Source organism: Mesoplodon bidens (genome assembly GCF_964165515.1).
Source record: "Mesoplodon bidens genome assembly, chromosome: 9".
Classification (NCBI taxonomy): Eukaryota; Metazoa; Chordata; class Mammalia; order Artiodactyla; family Ziphiidae; genus Mesoplodon; species Mesoplodon bidens.
In genome coordinates, this window is record NC_138166.1 from 78,486,288 (window position 1) to 78,511,890 (window position 25,603).

A 25,603-nucleotide genomic window follows, 5' to 3' on the forward strand; every position below is an offset into this window, starting at 1 on the left:
GTTCAACCTACCATCATCACATTAGCAACTTTTAAGACATAGAAATGTAGCAAACTCTTCTAGATTAAAAAAAAAAAGTCTTGCAAATGACAAACACGCTACACCATATCTTAGATGAATTATATGTTTTTGGAATTAGAATTTTTAAAAACTCAGTTACAACATGAAAAAGTGAAAAGGCTACCAAAACAATTATATTCAATGAACTGAAAAGTAAACTAAACTCAGGGAACATGATTCCTCCAGCTCTGCTCTTTCTCAAGATTATTTTGGATATTTGGGGTCTTTCAGCAATTTCACTCCTGTGTATACATCCAAAAAAAACAAGAACACTAATTCAAAAAGACACATGCACCCCAATGTTCATAGCAGCATTATTTACAATTGCCAAGATAGGGAGCAACCTAAGTGTCCATCAACAGATGAATGGAGAAAGAAGATGTGGTATACGTATACAATGGAATATTCTCAGCCGTTAAAAAAAGAAAAAAAAGAAATTTTACCATCTGCAGTAACATGGATGGACTTGGAAGGCATTATACTAAATGAGATAAGTCAGACAGAGAAAGACAAATACTGTATAATATCACTTATATGTGGAATATAAAAAAATATAATAAATTAGTGAATAAAACAGAAAAGAGCCAGCGGGAAGGGGGAAGGGGACTAAGGGGTATAAACTATTAGGTATAAAATAAGCTCCAAGGATATACTGTACAACACAGGGAATATAGCCAATATTTTACAATAACTATAAATGGAGTATAACCTTTACAAATTGTGAATCACTATATTGTACACCTGTAACTTATATATTATACATCAACTATATTTCAATAAAAAAGTGAACACTGTGAAAATATTTAATGTGCTTATAATATGCATTGAAAGCTGGATAATTTTACATTGCTATACAGCTAGACTGTGTGCTTAAGCCTTAATTTATATGGCTTACTAATAAAAAGTATAAAGAACCTTAGGCTCTGCATCTTGATAGGTACTGTTAAATATTGTCATTATTTTTAAGTACACCAAAGCCAAAACACATGCTAATGCTAACAAATCATTACCTCTGCAAATGAGCATTCTACCTGATCAGTTCAAATGCTACTTTATTATACATTTAGAGATTAGGTATGTTGGCTATTAAGCCATACTTACTTTCTTAAGATGAAGAAGCACATAAGGAGAATCACTCTCAGTTATTATTAAATGTTATAATGATTTTAAGACTAAGTAGCAGTTGACTCAAATGTATTTCTAGCAAGAGCTCTCTTAAGTAACAAATTATTATATCTACAAATGAGCACTCTAGCTCATCAATTCAAATGTTACTTTACTGTACATTTAGAGATTAGATATGTTGGCTATGAAGTCATACTTAGTTTGTTAAAATGAAGCACATAAGGAAAATCACACTCGGTTATTATTAAATGTTATAATGATTCTAAGATTAAGTAGCAGTTGACTCAAATGTATTTCTAGCAAGAGCTCTCTTTTTTGATATCCTTGATAAGCACTGAATTCATTATCTTGTTAAATAGGCCTACTTCTCTTCTCTTATTCTCATCCTAGAAGTGAAAATAGGGATTGTCCACCTGATCATTATACCAGCAACCTGGAAGTTGTACCAGAGGTCTTTCCTTCACTTCCTACCTCCAATGAGTAGTCAAAACCTGCATATTTTATATCCTTATTATCTTTCTAACACTTCTCCTCCCTCTCTCCATCACCACTGCTGTTGTCCTAGTTCCAGCCTTCTCATCTCCTGCCTTGGCTAATGCAATAATCTCCTAACTGGTCTTAGGCTCCTAATTTTCCTTCTGTCCATTCATCTTCTTAAAATCTGAAGCAGAGGGGCTTGCTAAAACGTAAAACAGGTAATGTACCTCCCAAAGATTTTAATTCTTTAATGGATCCTCAAGAAAAACTTCAAAAGCCTTAGCATGGAATGAGAGCCATCTATGAGACGTCTTTTTTTTTATTTTAAGATTTATTTATTATTTATTTATTTATTTATGGCTGCATCGGGTCAGTTGCAGCATGCGGGATCTTCATTGAGGCATGCAGGATCTTTCATTGCGGCGTGCAGGTTTTCTCTTCTCTAGTTGTGGCACACAGGCTCCACGGCATGTGGGCTCTGTAGTTGTGGCGTGTGGGTTCCAGAGCATGTGGGCTCTGTAGTTTGCAGCACGCAGGCTCTAGCTGAGGCGCGTGAGCTCAGTAGTTGTGGCGCGTGGGCTTAGTTGCCCCGTAGCATGTGGGATCTTAGTTCCTTGACCAGGGATCAAACCCATGTCCCCTGCATTGTAAGGTGGATTCTTTACCACTGAACCACCAGCGAAGTCCCTGAGGTGTCTTAATATGACCTCTCTGGCTCTTTTCGTTTGCCTGACCCCCCTACTTCCTGTGGTCCAGCCATAATGATTTTCATGGTTCAGTTCAAGTATACACTTTCCCCTCCAAGTCTTCCTTGAAATGCTTCATTCTGCTGTCCCTTTCCCTAATTACTGGTTTCCCATGTTTATTCTCCACCCTGCACAGGTTTCTACTGTAGTCCATGTTATACTTCTGTACTCATTGACATATCTCTTTCTTCCTATGAGCGTGCAAGGTCCTTGGAGAAGGGACCATGTCTGTATTCTTAGTATCCAACAAAGTCCCTGGCTCAGAGCAAGTGTTCAAACGTTTGTTGAATGAATGACTACCTGTATACACTATTAAGATTACTACATAGTTACTACATTATTATTCTGTATAAGAATGTCTGAGGCCTGTGTATCTCTTCATATTTTAAACTTTATTTTATTTTTTTTGCTGTACGCGGGCCTCTCACTGCTGTGGCCTCTCCCGTTGCGGAGCACAGGCTCCGGACACACAGGCTCCGCGGCCATGGCTCGCGGGCCCAGCCGCTGCGCGGCATGTGGGATCTTCCGGGATAGGGGCACGAACCCGTGTCCCCTGCATCGGCAGGCAGACTCTCAACCACTGCGCCACCAGGGAAGCCCTCTTCATATTTTATATAAAATATATAGTACTAAATATTTTTATGAGAAATCCTATTTTTAGACCCATATGTCCAAGATCATACTGCTAAAAATTCTACCGGATATGAATGTTGTCTATTTTATGTCTCTTATTTTATTATTATTATTATTCTTTTGGCCATGCCGGGTTTCGTGGCTTGTGGGATCTTAGTTCCCTGACCAGGAATCAAATCAGGGTCCCGTCAGTGAAAGCCCAGAATCCTAACCACTGGACCACCAGGGAATTCTATGTCTCTTATTTTAATGAATATACCAAAGGGAGGATTTTCTCTGTTCAGTCATGACTTGATAGCAAACTATTACATCCTGCAGAATTAGGAGAAAATGGAGATTTCCAGTATTTCCTAAGAATGGTCACCAATATTGAATTCTGGCCAAAAGTTTGCTTACGTTTCAGCAGAGTTTTCCTTTTCATTAAAATAAATCAAATTATAAACCCATGTTCAAAAGTTTTAGAAAATTGGCAATTGGTAGTATTTCTTTGGTAATCAGATTCAGGAAAGGCGAGGAAGAATGGAGGGAGAGATGGGATGGAGGGGAGAAAGAGGAAGAGGAAAAATGGGAAGAAATGAAGAGAAAATACACATAGAAAGGGACAGAAAGAAAAGAGAGAATCTGGTTTCAAAAGGCAAGACTCCTGGAATACAGACGACACTATACTTGTGTATGTAAATGTATGCTCCTTTTCTCAGTTGCCCATATGCCAGTTTGCATCCCATTCCTATCAGACACTGTCAAAAGCCATCTTAATATGTAGCCCCAGGCATCAGAATGAGTGCTTCTATCTTCTCCATATGGTTTAATAAGGATAGATTAGGATTTGGGGCTGCCACCTGTCCAAATCAAGCCTTTACAAGGTTCCCATTGCAACAGCTCATTGGAAGAGGCAAGTTCTCAATGTGGCCTCATCCAAGAACGCTTCTGACATTATACCAGAGGTGTGGAAGTAGAAAGAACTGCTCAGAAGGAGTCTCAAATAGTGGTTATGAGAACATAAGTGGAGGACTAGCATCTAGTTGGTTGATAAAAATATTTTTTTCCAAAAGATTCTATTCTATGTCTCCAAATATCACCTTATCAGAAAATAGTGAAGCATCAATGACATCAAGCCCAACAGTACAATTAGAAATGGCAAAAAGAAAGCAAAAGGCTTCAAGGAAAGGTAAACTAGGGGTGCAGATGTGCCCAGTTATTTTGAGCATCCCAATAATTAATAAATTAGTGTTGATTATTTACAGACCCAAAAGAGTCTTACATTTACAAAAATACTTGTCATAGGCTTTTAATAGTAAGATTTCAACACAGAATTTAAACTATAATCCAATTAATAATGATTACTGAGACAATACCACTGGATAAATTAAGGATAAGGAGATAAAAGAGTTCACATACTGTGTTTAGGGTAAAAATATGGCTGTTGACTCCTGAGACCATATAATCCAATTTTATATCGTGCCTTCCTCCTCCTAATTAGTCAGCATTAGTGGATTACTAGGAAGAATGAATTTCCCCCCTAAAATTCTAATTAGGCATTTCAGAAGGGAATGAGTAATTTATGACCAGCAAAAAAACACAAAAAATACCCGACCACACGAACCACAATAAAAACAATAGATTTTGCCACAAAACAACAATTATTCAAGGGACTACAAACTGTATCAATCCTTAGCAATGCAAGCACCATGGACTAAGATATAAAATTAATAGATCACTCTCTATGTTGACAAATACATATAATGGGATCCCCATCACAGGATATATGACTATGGGCTTCAGGAGAAAAGCCTGGAGGACTGCAGCCTAGAACAGCTTTATGTAAAAAGAAAACACACACACACAAACCAAACCGAACTTCCTCCCCACTCAGATCTAGGAATAGCACCCAGCCAAGAATCTGGCACATTAAGCAGGCACTCCATAAATATCTGTTTATTGAATAATCCACCCCCTAAAGGAAACTCTGAGAGCATCCTGCTGAGGTTTAAGTAAAATAGAAAACTCTTCAGTTTTTATTCTCCTTTAAACTAAAAATTTGATAAGCAATTTTACATAGTTTGGTAATATTTAATTTATACTATACTGGAATGATAATCTCCTAAAAGCACACCCAACTATTCCTTTCCTCTCAGGCACTTGTTAAACAATACCTATCTATCATCTATCTATCTATCTATCTATCTATCTATCTATCTATCTATCTATCTATCTAGAGATAGGAGGTAACAAGGAATGAGAGCACTGTTGTTATAATGTTTATTATTTTGGGGGCAACAAATCCAAATCAAACAAAACCAAGTTTAAAACTATAATTAAAAATGTCATAGCACACAGTACACATAATTGAATTACAGTTTTACAATCTGTTGCATTATAGTTAGTACTGCATATATGCCCATATCCTCCACTAGATTATATGCTTTTCAAGGGCAGGAATTGTTTTTTATCCATGTATCTGTAAGGTGACTGGGATTTGGTAAATTGTAGGCATTCAGCCCCCATTTCTTGCAGAATTAATTCAGGAAAAAATCAATATAAACATTAAGCAAGGCTTAGGGCAAAAATAAGCTAAGTCTCATGGTCTAGCAATTCTCATGCTGGATTTTATGAGACTAGTATTAAAGCCAAATGGAAAAGTCTGTAATTTTACTCCAGTTACATACAACCTTCTTATCTTTGGGGTTATGTCCCACAATACCGTCCCTGTAATGGAAACAATTGAGTATGGCTGTAACATGATCAATAGCCCTCAAGTGTGGGGTTCCTGATGTTCGTGGCCTTCAAGAGTTAAAGATGTTTCTGCAAATCTACAGTGAAGAACACTGTTAGAGCATTTTAGATTATTTTCTCTAAGGCACTAATTTCTAAGAAAATAAACAGATTAAAATTTTAAAATGTCTACATGTAGTAAAAAGATACTAGAGCAGTACTGCAGCATTCAATATAAGAAAAAGCTAGTGACTCCTTGCTTTTTCATTTCTTTTACTATATTAGTCAGTAGAACAAGTTCTGACACACAATTTTGAATTCAATCAGCTCTTGGGGTTGGAGTTAAATACATTTTTGAGTTTTAGTGGTCATTTCATCATTTGTAAAAGAGCTATAAAACTAACCTGGCACACAGCTCTGTGATAATCTAGAGGTCATATCCTTTCTGCATTATTCCTAGTAGATGTATATACAGATATAACTGTAAACACCAATTTGTGAATTTCAGATGTACAGCTCATTTAAGCTCTTGAGGTAGAATGACACGCAGGTGCCAGCCCTCCATATTTCAAAGCCTGAAAATTAACCTAATATACAATATGGTGACCTAACAGTTCTTCATTTGAAAGAAATCTAAAAAATAATCTCTGATACAGCCGAAGTGTGAGAGTAACCCACCAGGATTTCCACCTCTTCATTTCTTAATGAGTTTTTTGATAATGAGAGGTGACTTTGCCAGTCACTCTGGGCTCTATTATGGCTAATTTGACTCCACTTCACTCTCCTTGTTAATTATTAACACTAGCCTTTTTATCCTCATGAGACCACATTCCAATTTTTCTTTTTTCGATTTTTATGAGCCCATCTTTATGAAGGTGAAAGTCTTGGAGAATAGGTTTTCACTTAGTGTAGAGCCTGAACATTTATTATTCGTTTAGGTAGAGACGCTGTGACATTGATTATATACGCACGGGTGTTCTTCAGGATGGCTTTAATGTGCTAGCAACGTGAAGAGGCTGTTAATTAAAGAAGCACCGTGGTATTTTTCAGCTGGGAATCAGTTCCCAACAGAATGGTCATTTGCCACTTGCTAGCATATCCACAGATTAAAAGGTGACTAGCTCCAAGAGTTTGTCTTTCGGTAGTACTGAAAGAGATGATTTGTGCCATTTGCAGATGGCTTTCATTTGTCAGAAGCAGTCACTTGCCATACGGATTATCGACAGGACAGGACAATTGTGGAAAATAGCACGCAACGGTAGAATCTATTTGTACCAGCTTCCTAGTCACTCAGGATCATTCAACTATCATGCTAATTGCTTCATTATGAAAACATTTATTTTCCCTAATTTTAATACATCTGTTTTTCAAAACTGTTTCCTGAGATACCATTTAAAGTGATTACCCATCTAATTAAGACTTGAGTTGTGGGGAGTGGATCAGGATGTATGGAGGAAGGGTGGAAAGGTAAGTGGGAGTTCAGTCTTTTTTGCACAGAAATGAGGGAGCCGGAGTTTGTTTTCTTCATCAGTCCTTCTCTGGGAGTCAATGGGTGAGCCTGTGAGGGGCGGGAGACTGGGGACAGTTGCTAAAATTGTGGTGCAGCTGGTACTCTTCCCTCGAGGGAAACCACATTTCATCTCCAAGGATCCTTAAGGCTAAGACTTTCCCTAATCATGCCCAATTGTAAGGAAACACACCTACCCCAGACACAGTTCTTTTTTCCCTCCTTAAAATAGCAACTGAATTCACTGTCTTGAATTTCTTTCCTCCTCTAATTAGTTCAGTCCCTGGAAATCTCATCATGGATGTTTTATAAGGTACATGCTAAGACAATACTTTATCTGGTCCTTTCTGCACCCTTTAACCAACATGCTTCCTTTGCCCCCATAATTCAAGGCCCTTATCAACATTTTATGAGGTAAAAATAAAAGTTCAAGGAATCTCCTATCTTCTTTAAAAATATTATCTTATTTTATAAATGCCCCCAGAATCTGCATTTGTGCCTGTAGACTGAGGTGGGCTGGAGACTAAGTGATCAGGCTCCAACTTGCCGCTGCCTTGGTTTCCTGCCAGCAAGCCCCAGCCCAGGCACCTCGCCTCCTAGGGGTTTAGTTTATTCAGCTGGAAAATGAAGACGTTTGTCTAAGATCCTCTCTGCTCCCCTAAAGATAAACACCTATTTTTAAATATCAAAGCATAAATATTTTAACAAAATAAAGATGGTAAACATCCAGCAGGAACATCTAAATTATTCATTAAAAAAAAAAACCCCAAACAACTCAGCTATAAAGCTTTCAAGGCACAAATAAAGCACAAATCTAACAATATTTCTGTTAGAGACGTGTTAGTAATTTTTATTTTGGAAAAGCAGACATAAGTATGTGACATTATTAGTAATAAATCACAACCATTTAAAATCTCTATATAATTAGTGGTATGACACGTGTGGGGTAATAGTAAGCACTGTTATCCAGCAAATTATCTCCCTTAACAAGATTGGACATTTTGGAGCAATCTGTTCCTATTTTAGCCCTGGCTAGTTAAGGTTTAAATTAATTAGAATTTGGACTGTACCTCTAGTTGGGTCAATATGGTAAAAACTGTCAGGCCATGGCAGTGATGTAAGAATCTTTCTTTGGGAGGTGGTGGTAAAAGGACAGAAGTTTTATGTTTTCCTATAAGCTTTCCAAAAGGACAATTTGGGGGCAGCTATAGGTTGACATTTAACATTTGAATTGAATTCACTAAATCACCATCTGAATATTTCAGAAATTTAATGAAACAAACATAATTATTAACAATATTCTTTATTATCAAGGGTGATATTAATAGCAAAAAAAATTATGTCTTACCAACTACTGAGATATTACTAAGTGGTCTTGGCTTTGGATAGTAACTTGTGAGTTTGAGTTGAAAGTTACTGCATTCTATTTCAATTCCCCAGACCACACTGTTCTCCCAGTACCAAAAGGAAATTACAGCACTGGAGAACTTTTCTATTTACCTCACTATATAGAGGAGCTGTTTTTCTCTGAAATAATTGATGTTTTCTAAAATATGTTAATCACTGCAAAATCAAAGCCTAGATCTAGACTTACCCCCCCAAATGGATAACATTCAAAAGAAATCATTAATCAATGCTTCTGTGTGATTGAGTAATGTATACCAAAATGACATAACACAATACTTTATGCATTTAATAGTAGCCAATATTATAAAAATGGTTTAAAACAGGAGAGGAATGTGATATTCTTTTGAATTAAATATTTGGCTAAAAATCACATTTCTGTTATTCTCTTTTTAGTGTTCTTTTTGATATGACTCATAAAATTACACTTGAATGTAAGAGTTCTTCTTAAAAATAAATTTTAAAAGATGTTAATTCATTGGCATTATAGTAGAGGTTCCCCAAGAAAATTTCTAAGAAATCTACAGCATATTTATTTTCCTTATAAATAAATTCTAATATATTGAATAAGTTAAATGATTCATCTTTACTATTTCACTGAGAATATTAATAAATACCTTCATCTTTGAACAAACCTCCGAAGAAATCTAAATATGGTCAATTCTTGAGTTTTCATGCAAGTGGAGAAGAGCAATGTTAGAAATAATCCTATGTTTATTTATTCTCACTTAGGGACTAAATGTATAATCTTGTACATGTATTTATTTTTGGCAGCAAGTTTATTGATATATATTTGTCGTAAGAAAATATTAAACCTCACTTGTAATTTCTTAGCAGAAAAAAAATGATGATAAGAGACTGGGAAAGAAGAAGGTCATTTGAGGTCTGCTAGCTGGCAGGAGGGAACCAAACTGGAATGTAAAAGCTGTCTGAGGACAATTTTCAGAAGAAACGATTCACATACGGATAACTGTGGGTATAGCAACTCCTGAGAGCAGATATTGTTGTTGAATCTGAACTAGGAATTGTAGCTTAGTTCTCTGGCTTTTTAATAAGACCTTTTGGAAATGAAATTGGATAAGAGAATGAATAAGATGGCTAAAAAAATCAAGATTGAAATTGTAACTGATTAATATCTATAATATTTATTTAGCATTCATTATACATGAGCTATTACCTTCTTTAATCCTCACCACCAATGACACTGTAGGTACTATTATTTCTTTCTTTTATAGATGAAGAACCTAAAGTTTACTGAGGTTAAGCTATTGTCAAAGGTCAAGTAGTGAGCAGCAGAGACAGATGTGAATCTGTCTGGCACCAAAGCCCATGTTATTAATTAGTATAATATGATGCCTCTCTCTCTTATGTAATTAGTATAACATGTTATTAATTAGTATAACAAAGGTTCTTACCCTGGTGTCCCAAATCTAGATGTCCACAGGGAGTCCAATATTACACACATTTCATGTAGCTGTTTTTTTCCAGTAAAACAGTTGTAGTTTTATCATAGACTCAAAGGGATGAATAACCAAAGGAAGGTAAGGAATGATAGACTAGGGTGATGAACAAAATCAAGAGAGTAATTTTTAAAAAAACAAAGATAAATGTCAATAAAAATGATTTAAATTTAAACCTGGAAATACAGAGTAGTGATATCCTGGAAAGAGAGGAGCAAAGAGATCTGGAGTTTTAAAAGACAGCAAGTGTGAACTGTATCACCAGTGTGACTAAGCTCTTGGGAGAGAGGGCAGCTGTGGGCTGCAGGAAGACAGGGCAGAAGGCAGGCAGCTCTCCTTGGGGCCTGGGTTACCCAGGTAACGTTGTGGGCACTGTGTACTTCTTAGCACCACACTCCAGAGCAATATTGAAAACTGGAGTGAGACCTTCTTAGAGGAAGGTGATAAAAATGGTGATGGGCATGAAAACGCTATCACATGAGAAAGAGTTAAATGACTGGGAATAACAGCTGGGAGAAGAACTTATGCAACAAAAGAAGGCCATTCCATGGATCAGGCAGAACAAGTCAGAACCAGAGGTTAAGGTGCTTTGTGACTGCCTGGAGGGGTGGGATAGGGAGGGTGGGAGGGAGGGAGAGGCAAGAGGGAAGGGATGTGGGAACAGATGTATATGTATGACTGATTCACTTTGTTATAAAGCAGAAACTAATAAAAAAAATTTAAAAAATATATAAATTAAAAAAAAAAAAGCTAAAAAAAAAAAAAGAACCAGAGGTTAGACAGAGGCAGAGTTCAACCTGGTTTATATTGAGAGTAGTGTAATACAATAGGGAAGTAGTGACCCCAAGACCACTGCAAGTGTTGAAGCAAAAGGCTGTCAGTAGAAACCAAACCTGAGCTGAAGGGAAACTTCAAAAAGAATCATCAGAGGAAAGGCCCACAGGAATCTGTATGCTAAGAAATGCCTCCAAAAATCCTGAAGAAAAACTAGGTTTATACTGGCTGCTAGAAGACCATGTACCAGAATAATTATAAAAGTTATTACTGCATTGGAAAAAAATATCTCAACAGAGAACCTTTACATTCTCTTCAATTTCTAAATACTGAGAGAGCAAGCAATACCGCAGGGCAATATTCCTATCATCTGTAGAACCGAATCTCTTCAGGCAAACAATATTAGCACAGTGTGTATTAGTAGAAGCCTTAACATGGCATGATGTCTAGAATAATAAGTTTCTAAGTAACATGACATGATGTCTAGAATAATAAGTTTCTAAGGTGTCTTTCAGAGATCTTAAATTCTCAGGTACTTTAGAAATGTTAACCTTTGAAGATTTTCTGATTCACAGGTACACTGAGAAGGTGCCTATGTTGTCAGAGCCTGGTGAAGCAGGAGGGTAGAAAGAGAGCAACTTTAGAGGCCAGTGGAGCAATGTGAGAGTGTTGCTGGTCTCGCCCAGACCCGGGCCGGATATACCTGGGGAGACTGAGCAAATGTTAACGTTACCCGTGTTGATTCTTGTTGGGTGACTGCTAGAGCTCTGTAAATCCAGACTCTCACACACAAAGTTCTCCCCTCCTCCCCATTTCTACAGTAAAGAAAATGCAAGTGCTTACCGTCATTTCGGAGGAAATTGTTGAGCAGCTGGAAAAGAGGAAAACTGTCCCAGGAGTCTTGTGGTTGTGCTTCCAGTGCAGTATCCATATCCACTGTGAATAAAGCCCAAAATTTCTCTGCATGCTCTGCCAATAAATCAGGCCACCAGGCAAACGCCTGTAAACAAATAAAGAAATAATGTAAACATACATTACCTGTTAGAAACATACACAAATACTGTAAAAATATGTCATTAAAAGTGAAATTGTAGGACACTATTGTAGAGTATGACACCAAATGTTTTAATATTTCTAGTCACAGAAAAAAGAATTGGAAATAAATATGCCAAAACATTCATAGTAGTTATGTATAAATTATGAGATACAAGGAATTTTTGTTTTGTTTTATGTATTTTTCAAATGTTCTAAATCAAAAATGTGTTTTAAAAAATAAAGCAATAAATGTCATTTTACATTTTAATTCTACATTAGATTTCATATTTTATTTATCAATGCCAAATTTGTTTACTATTTAAATACACGTATCTACAAAATTATTTCCCATTTAAAAAAGATTACATTTTACTTGTAGTATTTTTTTTATGAATCTAGGGTCTAAAGCTAAAACACACTTTCATAGAGAGGGATTTCCTGACCCTCCAGTGTTAATTATGTCCTCCTAGATAGTCTCTCTGATACCAAGTATTTTCATTTCACAGGACTTAGTACTGTGTATATGACCACACATATAAATATCTTAATGTCTGCCTCTTAAATTAGACTGTAAACCCCACAGGGGCAAGGCTGTGTATGTCCTGTTTATTAGTTTATACTCAGCTAGGCATTTTTTAATGCCTTTTAGGTAGTAACAATAATCACTTAAGAAAAATCTCTGCTGTTTAGATGGGTGAAAAGAGTATTTACTTTTTAGGAGGTTCTCAAAAATAATGTGGCCTGCCCATGTAACCTGGCAGCAGGCCCACCAGCCAGCCCGCCTATGGATCCTACCAACCAGACCACCTGGAATATCTGGCTGGGCTGACTGGTGAAGGCTTTCCCTGCTGAAGTCAGTCTGTAAAGAAAGGAAGAAGAGACAGTTTCTTCAAATGCACAACACCAATGTAAGATTACCAGATCATGAAGAAACTAGAAATAGGACACCAAACAAAAGAACAAAATAAAGCTCCCATAGACAATCCCAAAGAAATGGAGATCTACAAATTGCCCAAAAATGTTCAAAAATTATTTTAAAGTAGTTCAGTGAGCTACAAGAGAACAAAGACAGACAACTAAATGAAATCAGGAAAAAAATACATGAAAAAAATGAGAAGTTCAACAAAGAGAACCATAAAATGAACCAAATAAATATTCTGGAGCTGAAGAACAAAATAACCCAAAAATTTAAAGGACAGCTTCAACAGTAGACTTGATCAAGTGGAAGAAAGAATCAATGAACTTGAAAACAAGTAATTTGAAATTATCTAGTCAGAGGAACAAAAAGAAAGAATGAAAAGGAGTGAAGAAAAGCCTATGAGATTTGTGGTTCATCTTCAAGTGAACCAATTTGATATGTATTATCAAATACATATTTCTGGAGTTCCAGAAAGAGAAGGGAAAGGGAAAGGGTCAGGAAATTTATTTAAAGAAATAATGGCTGAAAACTTCCCAAATCTGAAAGAAATGGATATACAGATTGATGAAGCCCAAAAGATCCCAAATGGGTTGACCAAAAGAGGTCTACTCTGAGACACATTATAACTAAAATGTCAAAAATTAAAGACAGAGAGAGGATTTTGAAAGCAGCAAGAGAAAAGTGACTCATCATATACAAGAATAAGGCTATTAGCAGATTTCTCAGTAGAAACCTTAGAGGCTTGGAGGGAGCGGTAAGATATATTCAAAGAGCTAAAGAAAAAACTGCCAACCAAGAATACTATACACAGCAAAACTGTCCTTTAAAAATGAAGGCATGATAAAGACTTTCCCAGACAAACTAAAACTGAGGAAGTTTGTCACCACTAGACCTGCCTTACAAGAAGTGTGAAAGAAAATTCAAGTTGAAACAAAAGGATGCTAAATGCAACACAAATGTATACGAAAGTATAAATCTCACTGGTAAAGGTAAATATGTAGACAAACAATACTGTAATGCTGTAATGGTGGTACATAAATAACTTTTAATGCTAGTATAAAATCTAAAAGAGAAAAGTAGTAATAATAACTATAACCACAAAAACTTGTTACTGGATATATAGTACAGAAGAGGTAAAATATGACATGAATAACATAAAGTATGTGTAGGAAGTCCAAGTTCAGGGTTTTGTATATGATTGGAGTTATAAGTTTAAAATAGATGGTTAAAAGCTCTGAATTCCAGTTGAGAGGTCAGCTTTACCTATCAGTAATTAATTTAAATGTAAATGGATTAAACTCTTCAATCAAAAGACACAGAGTGGCTGAATGGGTAAAACAACAAGATACAACTATATGCTTGCTATCTATGAGAAACTCATTTTAGGTTTAAGGATACACATAGGCTGAAAGTGAAGGGGTAGAAAAAGACATTCCATGCAAATGAAAACCAAAAGTGAGCAGGGGTGTCTATACTTATATCAAACAAACTACAGTATATGTTAAAAACTGCCAAAAGGAATAAAGAAGGTTATTACATAATGGGAAAGGGTCAATTCACCAGGAAGCTAGGACAATTATAAATATATAAACATCCAAACATCAGAGCACCTAAACATGTAATCCAAACATTGACTCTGTAGGGAGAAATAGATGGCAACACAATTACAATAGGAGATTTCAATGCTGTACTTTGAATAATGGAGAGATCACCCAGACAAGAAATGAGGAAACAGCAGACTTGAACAACACCAAATGGGTCTAACAGACACATACATACATTCCATACAACAGCAGTAGACTATACATTCTTCTCAAGTACTCATGAAACATTCTCCTGGAAAGATAGGTCACAAAAACAGTTTTACAAATTTAAGAAGATTGAAATCATCCCCAGTATCTTTTCCAACAACAGTAGAAAAAAGCTTGAAATGAATAACAAAAGAAAAACAGAAAAAATCACAAAAACATGGGGACTAAACAAGATACTCTTTTTTTTTTTTTTTTTTTTTGCGGTATGTGGGCCTCTCACTGTTGTGGCCTCTCCCATTGCGGAGCACAGGCTCCGGACACGCAGGCTCAGAGGCCATGGCTCATGGGCCCAGCTGCTCCACGGCACGCGGGATCCTCCCAGACCAGGACACGAACCCGCATCCCCTGCATCGGCAGGCGGACTCTCAACCACTGCGCCACCAGGGAAGCCCAACAAGATACTCTTGAACAAACATCGGATCAAAGATGAAAGCAAAAAGAAAGTAGAAAATGTCTTGAGACAAACAAAAAACATAACATACCAAAACCTATGGGATGCAGAGAAAGCAGTACTAAGAAGGAAGTTTATAGCAATGAGCACCTACATTAAAAAATTTCTAAAAATCTCAAATAAACAATATAACATTACACCTCAAAGAACCAGAAAAAGAAGAACTAAGCTCAAAGTTAGAAAAAGAAAGGCAATAATAAAGGTTAGAGTATAAGTAACTGAAACAGAAAATAGAAAAACAATAGAAAAAATCAATGAAACTAAGAGCTGTTTTTTAGAAAAGATGACAAAACTTTAGTTAGATTAAAAAGAAAAAAACAAAGAAGACTCAAATAAATAAAATCATTTAAATGGAAGGGAGACATTTCAACTGATGCCACAGGAAAGAAAAAAGAATCATAAGAGACTAGAATGAACAATTATACATCAACAAATTAGACAACCTAGAAGAAAAGGATAAATTCCTAGAAACATATAATCTATCAAGACTGAATCAAGAAGAAACAGGAAACTTGAACAAACCAAAAACAAGTAAGGAATTTGAATTAGTAATCAACAACCTCCAAAGAAGAAAAGCCTAGGAACAGATAGCATTACAGGTTAATTCTATCAAACGTTTAAAGAAGAATTAAAACCAAGTCTTCTTAAACTCTTTCAAATAATAGAAGGGGGAACATTTCTAAACTCATTTTATGAGGAGAGTATCACCCTGATATCTAAGGCAGAAAAAGACACCATACGCAAAGAAAAATATAGGCCAATATCCTTGATAAACATGGATGCGAAAATTATCAACAAAATATTAGCACATCAATTTCAACAGCATATTAAAAGGACCACACACTGTGACCAAGTGGGATTTATCCCTGGGATGTAAAGTTGGTTCAACACACACAAATCAGTCAATGTGATACACCAAATTAACAGAGAGAAGGATAAAAATCACACGATCAATCATCTCCGTAGATGCAGAAAAACATTTGACAAAATTCAACATCCTTTTATGATAAAAATTCTTACAAATTAGGTATAGAAGGAACTTACCTCAACACAACAAAGGCCATATGTGAGAAGCCCACAGCTAACATCATATTCAGTGGTGAAAAACTGAAAACTTTCCCTTTAAAATCCAGAATATAGCAAGGATGCCCTCTCTCATCACTTTTTTTTCAACACGGTAATGGAAATCCTTGCCAGAGCAATCAGGCAAGAAAAGGAAATAAATGGTATGCAAAGTGGAAGGGTAAAATTATCTTTGCAGATAATGTGATCTTGTACATAGAAAAACCTAAATACTCTATAAAAATTATTGGAACTAATGGACAAATTCAGCAAAGATGCAGGATATAAAATCAACATACAAAAATCAGTTGCATTTCTACACACAAACAATCTGAAAAAGAAATTAAGAAACAATCTCATTTACAATAGTATTAAAAAGAGTAAAAATTCTTAGAAGTAAATTTAACCAAACAGGTGAAAGTCCTGTAAACTGTAAGTATAAAACATGATGAAAGAAATTAAAGTAGTCACAAATAAATGGAAAGGTACCTGGTGTCATGGATTGGAAGAATTCATATTGTTAAATGTCCATACTAGCCAAAACAATCTTACAGATTCAACACAAACCCTATCAAAATTCCATTGAACCTTTTTTTATAGGAGTAGAAACAAACAATCCTAAAACTCACATGGAACCATGAAAGATCCCAGATTGCTAAAGTGCTCTTAAATCAGCTCGGTGCTTTGTGACTGGGATAGGGAGGGTGGGGGGGAGGGAGATGCAAGAGGGAAGAGATATGGAAACATATGTATATGTATAACTGATTCACTTTGTTATAAAGCAGAAACTAACACACCATTGTAAAGCAATTATACTCCAATAAAGATGTAAAAAAAAAAAAGTGTTCTTAAGAAGAACAAAGCTGAAGGCATCACACTTTCTGATATCAAAATATGTATATTACTAAGCTGTGGTAATTAAATCAATCTGGCACTGGCATCAAAACAGACACATAGACTAATGAAACAGAATAGTGATCCCAGAAATAAACCCACACACATATGGTCAACTAATCTTCAACAAGGGTGACAAGAATATACAACGAGGAAGGGACAGTCCCTTCAATAAATGGTGTTGGGAAAACTGGATATCCATAAGCAAAAGAATTAAACTGGACCCTTGTTTTACACCATATACAAAAAATCAACTCAAAACTCATTAAATACTTAAACTTAAGACATGAAACTGTGAAACTCCTGGGAGAAAATACAGAGAGAAAGCTTCTTAACTTTGCCTTGACAACGATTTCTTAGATACGACACCAAAAGCACAGACAACATAAGCAAAAACAGGCAAATTATCAAACTAAAAAGCTAATGCACAGTAAAGAAAACAATCAACAAAGGAATGGGAGAAAATATTTGTAAGCCATATACTGGATAAAGGGTTAGTATCCAAAATATATAATACACTCCTAAAACTCAAAGCAAAAAAAGAAATAACCTGATTAAAAGATGGACATGTGACCAAACAGACATTTCTCCAAAGAAGACTAACGAATGGCCAACAGGTATATGAAAAGGTCCTCAACATCACTAATTATCATTTGATTTTCAAATGCAAATCAAAATCACAATGAGATATCACCTCACACCTGTTAGAATGGCTATTATTAAAAAAAAAAAACAAAAGGTAAGTTTTGTTGAGGATGTAGAGGAGAGAACCCTTGTACACTGATGGTATGAATGTAAATTGGTGCAGTCACTATGGAAAACACTTGAAGGCTCCTAAAAAAATTAAAAATAGAACTATCATATGACCCATCAATCCCACTTCTGGGTATATATCTAAAGGAATTGAAATAAGGATCTCAAAGAGATACATATTCTACCATGGTCAATGCAGTATTAGTCACAATAGCTAAGACACAGAAGCAACCTAAATGTCCACAAATGAATGAATGGAAAATAAAATATGATATTTATATACAATGGGATATTTTTCAGCCTGAAAAAAGAAGGGGATCATGCCATTTGTGGCAACATGGTTGAACCCGGAGGATATTATGTTAAGTATAATAAGCCAGACACAGAAGGACAAATACTGTATGATCCCACTTATATGAGGAATCTAAAATAGTCAATTTCATAGAAGTAGAGAGTAGAATGGCTGGGGAAAGAGGGAAAAAGGGAGGTATTAGTGAAAGGGTACAAAGATTCAGTTATAGAAGATGAACACATCCTAGAGGTCTACATACAGCACAGTGCCTATGGTTAACAACACTGTATTGTATGCTTAACATTTTGCTTAGAGGGTATATCTTTTTTTTTTTTTTTTTTTTTTTGCAGTACGCGGGCTTCTCACTGTTGTGGCCTCTCCTGCTGCGGAGCACAGGCTCCAGACGCACAGGCTCAGCGGTCATGGCTCACGGGCCCAGCCGCTCCGCGGCATGTGGGATCTTCCCAGACTGGGGCATGAACCTGTGTCCCCTGCATTGGCAGGCGGACTCTCAACCACTGCGCCACCAGGGAAGCCCTAGAGGGTATATCTTATGTTAAATGTTCTTATCACACTCACAAAAAATAATGTGGACTTCCCTGGCTATTGTATCTCAGTTTTGTTTTAATTTGCATTTGTCTAATTTTGAATGAGTTTAACATTTTACATATGTCTCTTTATACTGTTCTTAGTGAAATGTCTCTCAGGTCTTTTCCCCCTTATTTTCATTTAACTTTTGATAAGTGTTATAATTTTGTAACCAAATAACTACAAAGCACACACATTTCTGTGATACAGATGTTTTTGTTATTCTTCCAATTAAAAGTAACTTTTAATAAATGTTTAATCATACTATATACTCAGAGAAGTCCATATTTACTTTCAAGAACTTTCTAAGAACATGTGAGATTTGTGGTTGCAAAACTCCATTCAATTCCCTACAGTGTAAATTAGATTATAACAAAAAGAGTCAAATCACAAACCAAAAAAAGGTGGATTATAAAATATTGACATATTGAGTATTTCCTTAAAAACTTCTGTCACAATAATAATGTTCAATATGTTTATAAAAAACATTACCGTGTAACTAATTAGCAGACGGAAACTGAAGAAAACACTGGCTAAAAAAAAAGAGTGGTACAAATCCCAGACTACAGAGGTAGGAACATTTTTAATGGTTGGCTCAAAGCATATAACTTTGACTTTGCTGTATAAACATCTGAATGTGAAAACCTGCTGGAAGTGGTATGTTCTATGTAAACCAAGCTATTGCTCTTTGAAAATATTATGTTTGAATACTTTTTGTTTAAATTTCTACTAGATGGGCTTCCCTGGTGGCACAGTGGTTGGGAGTCTGCCTGCCGATACACGGGACACGGGTTTGTGCCCCGGTCTGGGAGGATCCCGCGTGCCGCGGAGCGGCTGGGCCCGTGAGCCATGGCCGCTGAGCCTGCGCGTCTGGAGCCTGTGCTCCGCAGCAGGAGAGGCCACAACAGTGAGAGGCCCACGTACCGCAAAAAAAAAAAAAAAAAAAAAAAAAAAAAAATCTACTAGAATGGGTATATGACAATAATATAAAAGGAAAAAAATAAAATAGCATACACAATTTCATTGCATATACCTTGCTCCTGTCTTTTAGAGCTGTGTTGGTGACATAGATAAGAAGAATCTGAGATTCCTCTCCCTGAGTAGAGCAGGATAGAAATGCTACTGAAAATGCAGCACTGCAAAGAGAGACATTTTCAAAGTCTCACCTCCAGTTCACAACCAATACCTTTGCGAAAGGTTAAAATTAAGACAATAACAGCCACGTTAGGTCTAGACTGTATCAAGACTCTGAGAAAAATTTCCAAAGCTCTTTTTAAAGTTTACTTGGAAGACAGAGTCACGGTGGGGAATGGAACATGATGGAAGATAATTTTCTTTAGAAAAAACAGCTTCAGGTTGGTGAGACTTTGCTATCAACTGGAAATTTTCATTATGTTTTGCAGAACTATATATTTATGTTTCAAATTGTATCTCTGATGATGTTATTCCTAATGAACATAAGCCAATCTGTGACGAATGCTTATTGTTCTAATGATAACCAGAGAAAGCTTTAAGGAACCACTGTCCTTGAAAACAAAAAGCAAGGGTTGCATGCTGTTACCTTGAGAACACAGGGTCAGTTCTCCCACCTGTCCCTTCCTGCTTTTTGCCATCCCTCTGGGTGGCAGTCCTCGCACCCCGGGTTGGTGGTAAGAGGAGAGGCTATATAATTTCCGTCCTGGAGCGCCACTTCCTGGGCGTGGCTGAGGCTCCACGGCATGAGGGGCTCCACCAGGGAGGAGAAAAGCCTTCTCAGAAACACACCCATCTATAGGGCACCAATCAAAAGTCACGATTATCTAGGTTAGAGTTATCTTGGCTCTAAAGCTAAGCCACTAATTAGTGTAAATGAGAGAGCACAGGCAGAAGGCAATGTTTAACTTGATCAAGAAGGAAATATAAAACAAAACTTGATTGTAATCCTTTAGCCATACTATTTCTATCAAAGTTCTAACAATAAATCAATCTTGTACAGTGAGAACAATATTTGTGGCAGGCCGACAATACTTGAAAGCCGTGTCTGTTTACTCAGAGTAGTTGAAAATAGTGGCAGGTAAGACTATCCCTGAAACTGGAAGCAGAGTACTGAGCTTTTGAACTTGGTGAGATTTAAGTGATGATGGGCAAATCAGTTCCCTGGGTGGATTTCTATTTCCTCATTTGCAAATTGCTAATAACGATACTTGTACCAGCCTCCTCCAGGGCTGTTTGGAAAAGTCAAGGAATATGAAAATCTTTTGCTGTACAAAAGTAAAAAAATGAATCATTATCAGTAACATAAAAATGAGTCAAAATTCACACAAATCTTATAATGTGACTTTAGATATTTTAAAAATAATGATATCCAACATGAATGGAATAGTTTCTATGTGCCAAGTACAGTAAGTCCCCTACATACAAATGAGCTCTGTTGCAAGAGTGCGTTCGTTAAGTCCAATTTGTTTGCTAAGTCCAACAAAGTTAGCCTAGGTGCCCAACTAACACAATCAGCTATATAGTACTGTACTGTAATAGGTTTATAATACTTTTCACACAAATAATACATAAAAAACAAACAAACAAAAATAAACATTTTTAATCTTACAGTACAGTACCTTGAAAAGTACAGTAGTACAGTACAACAGCTGGCATACAGGGGCCAGCATCAAGTGAACAGGCAAGCAGAGTTACTGACTGGAGGAGGGAGAGGAGGTGGGAGATGGTAGAGCTGAAGGGTCATCAGCAATAGGAGACGGAGGGCAAGCTGCAATTTCACTCACGTCTGACGCTGATGGCACAGGTTCTGGTTCCTTGCTGGATCCAATTCTATCTACCCTCTTGAAAAAACGATCCAGTGATGTCTGGGTAGTAGCTCTTTTTTTCTCGTCATAGATCACACGGTATTGCATCAGAATGGATTGCATTCTGAACGGCTGTTGCAACCTTCATGTACTGTTCTACATTCAGGTCCCGTGCCTCAGAAACTAACAGTGCCTCCTCAAATAAAGAAAATCCCCTTGCCAGTTCCTGCATCGTGAATCTCTTCGGCTCTTCAGTTACTTCTTCTTCCTCTTGTCTCTCTTTGTCCTTTCTCTGGGCCTCCAATTCCATCAGGCCTATATTAGTAAGCTCCTTGGGCTGCACAGCAAGGAGTTTGGTGAAGTTGTCCTCTTGTAGATCTAGCTTGAAATAAAGATACTGTACTACTGCACTCTATACAGTTGCGTACAGTAAAGTACACAAAAGCACAACCACCTGTAGAGGATGCACGCACGTGACAATGTACACCAGACAGGTGAACTAACTTATGTGATTGGACATGAGAACGTATGTTCACATCTTTGAAAGTTAGCGACTTGAAGGTTCATATGTGGGGGGTTTACTGTACTATTCGAAAGGCATTTTATACATTATCTTACTTATTCCTTTCAGGTAGATGGTATAATTATCCTTATCTTATAGGTTAGCAAACTCAGAGGTTAAAGAACTTGCCTAAAGTCATAAAGTTGGTAGGTAACAGAGCAATAATTTGAATCCAGGTCAGCTGGAGTGTAGAGACCAAGCTCTTACACATACAGCCTCTTCTTAATTAACTATACATGGCACAGGGCCTGTCTGTCTGTCAGTCTAGTTTTGCAGATCAGACCAATGTTAATGTCCTCTGGTTTTTTTCTTACCAGAGCATCTTTTAACGGTCTGATTTCTTTATATCTCTTCGAATTTCTTTGAGGTCTTAGGCTTTTGATTACTTTTACCCTCAAAATATAGTAAACATTTCATAATTTAAAACACCACCAAAAATACGGCTGCATAAATGAGCAAAAAGAGCGTGTCTGATTTTGTAATGTATTACGTGCTTTTTTTCCCCGCAAGAAAAGATCAGCTTGCAATCCTGTATTTTGTAGATGATCCTAAAAGCCCTGGAGACAGTCCAGTGTCTAGGGTATCACCACAACCCCCAACATACACATAGAGCAACATAATGCTAAGGGGTCATATTCTAGAAATATTTAAGTGCTTTTGAGGAGCCAGCAGAATGGACTAAACTAAACTGGTGACACCTAAACTACTGCCAGATGAACCATAAGTTTTCTGCACTCTTGATTCACGAAAATCTTTCCCTAATTGTGTTCATAGATGAATATAAATATTGAAATAACCAAGTGAGATGAAGAACTGAAAATGCTGCAGAACATGTTGGGGTAAAGTGCTACTCTTAATATTATACATTTATAAGTCAGTGAGTGACTAACGAACATTTTTGGTAGGATATTTCTGCCGATGCAGTTTCATTTGAGAGTCACTGCTGCAAATTGAATTCTGCCTCTGTAGCTTAGTTGTATGAAAGCCACTTACTGGTCATCTTCTTCCAAAAAGAGGAACATTTGTTGGACCACAGGCTAATCTAACCCTAAGCCCGTCCTAAAAAAGAAAATGTCGATTTATCTCACTGGCTATCCAGATATAAATACTATGCAAATAAGATGAACTCAACTGTTGAGATGAGTGCAATTTAGTTAGTAGTAGGTAGTAAACAGATCTTGTCTATGATCAAGTTTTGTATAACTATACTTTAAGATGGTCCTTAGGTGTGTATGGTAGTAGAGAGGAATAAGGATATGAGGAAGTAAAAACAATGGAAAAAAATTGAAAAGTCAAACATCCATTTTCTTTATGTTAGAATCCATCCAGACGCATAATCTGGTCCAGACACCGATGTTCATGTGAATGACCACATGCACAAATATGTGTGTCCATACTGAACTCCTCTCCCTGCCCTGACTCTGCTGCTGGAGCAGCCTGGGACCCAGCCAGCTGGAGGGCGGGACGCATCAACCATTTACAGTGAACCGAGAGCTAAGTTGCAAATACCGAATTACCGTCAGACATCCCCCTGGCCTACAGTGTCACTGATATGGTGGACAATATCATATTTAAAATATTTTAGGGACCTTCAATTAAGATTCTGTGGCAACAATAAATCACAAAGTAACAACCTGAGCTGTGCTCATATCGATCATGTTGCCTCTCTCTCGGCCCCTTCACTGAGGGATATTTCCAGCCCTCCATCCCCACAGCAGAGTCCCAAGATATGCCAGGAGAAGAGCCTGACAGAACAGAAGGGACATCTCCAGGCTTGCACCATCATCCTCCTCTCTGCATTTATATCCCTGCTACGATGCTAAGTGCCAAACCTGCCAGCAAAACTAGGACAAGGCACCCATACCTGCCATTCTACTGAAACCAAGAAATAACAATGTGGTTCCCTGGAAAGTGTGGAGTCTGGAGTTGGCTTGCCTCTTCACCCCGTCACTGACCAGCTGTGCACCTGGCAAGTTTTCTTAGCAGGAAAGTGCTACGTGTGTGTGGAGGGGGTGTGCTGGTGAGAGCCTAAGCCTTTCTCTTCGGCATCTGGGACTTGCCGCCTTTGTCAGAGTGAGTGGCCTTGGGTGGACAGTTGTCGGATCAGTTTGTCTAAATTTCTGGTCAGACATAGTCTCATCACGGGAATGTGGAAGACGTCCTTCAAGATTTTCTGGAAAGGAGTTTAAACTGTCTTTCTCAAAAGAAAACACAGAAATTCGGAAGAAAAGCCTGAGGGGAGAGGTGGAGAGACCTTCAGAGAGAAGGGAGGACTGCCTTATGAGCAAGTTACTGTCAAAGAACTGAAGGACGTGAAACCTGCTTAACTGAGAAACTGCTGAAGGACAGAAACAACCTCTTGGCCTTGTGACGTGAACCGCCCCTGCGGAGGGAAGGAGAAGGGAAATGAGAGGAGCGGACACACGGCCACTTGAAGGTCTCTGAGGCAGACGCATTAACCTTCACCAAGGGAGCCGGGCCGGCTCCTCTTTTGTGCAGTAGAGTCTAGCCTGGACATTCAGCAAAATCAAGATCAGGGTACAAGGCAGTCCATCAATTCACTGTGGAAATGACTCTGGAATCAGATCAATTCACCCCCCAATATTGTTCAAAGGAAAGCTGGATCTCCTGGTTAAAAAAAGAAAAAGGCCAAAAAAACACTCAAAGATAAAACCAAAACCAAAATGGCAAAATCCTCTCAGCTGGCCTGTACTTAGATGGCCAGCAATAATTTTGCATGCAATTACTAATAAGACACATTCACGGAAACAGTACAACAAAGAGTTACCCATTTAAAGAAATACAGTCTTTAATTCCAAGGAGAGGGACTAAGGTGGCTTTAAAAGTGTAACCAGAGTGTGTTCTATCCTATCTTCACATAAAAGAGTTATTTCATGCTAGAAAAATGGTGAAAACAATTTTACTCACCTCTCTTCCCTGAAGAATCCCAAGAATTTGGAAGCATTGTGGAATGAAGACATGTCATAGTGTTACAAAGCATTTTAAAAAGAGGTCATCATAACACTTCTATATTTTGGCATATAGTTGAGTTACATTTATGAGTTTCGATTACTTCTGTTCAAAAAAGTCAACTGTATTTTTGTGGATTTGAAAATAAGTAATATTTACATTTTAATTGTGTTTGGATACATTGTACTTTAACAAGCATGTAGTGGTTGCAGGGAGTATATAATGCTAATTACATTTAAAAGACAGGAGAGTTATTTCCCTTATTAGTGCAGAAAAATTAAATGTAATTTTTGTGAAATGTATAGGAATATTAGATGTACCTGTTTAGATGAAATTGGATACCCAATCAGAAATATTTTTTAATTCAAAAAGGTCTAATACTCTGATGATAATGCCTTTTAACAAAAGACAAAGACAACACATACATACATTTTGTCATATAATCATTTTCATTGTAACATAGTGGTAGTATTAGCCTAGAAAAGCTCCTCCTGGGAATTCACTTCAAATTATTGAAGCAGCTGTTTCTTCAGTTTAAAATAAAATATCCCTAACAAGTTCACACATGACAGATGCAAGGTAAAAGCT

At 37.0% G+C, this 25,603-nt stretch overlaps 1 protein-coding gene across 6 annotated transcripts in view; it reads right to left on the reverse strand.

Moving 5' to 3' along the window:
- The window catches only part of CADPS2 (calcium dependent secretion activator 2), a 487,398-nt gene that overhangs the window by 67,858 nt on the left and 393,937 nt on the right, over positions 1-25,603 (reverse strand). For all 6 annotated transcript variants that reach the window (XM_081243761.1, XM_081243760.1, XM_081243759.1 and 3 more), the window contains one exon: positions 11,742-11,898. In XM_081243761.1, coding sequence (XP_081099887.1) covers positions 11,742-11,898 — 157 coding nt within the window. The remainder of the gene's footprint in view (positions 1-11,741; positions 11,899-25,603) is intronic.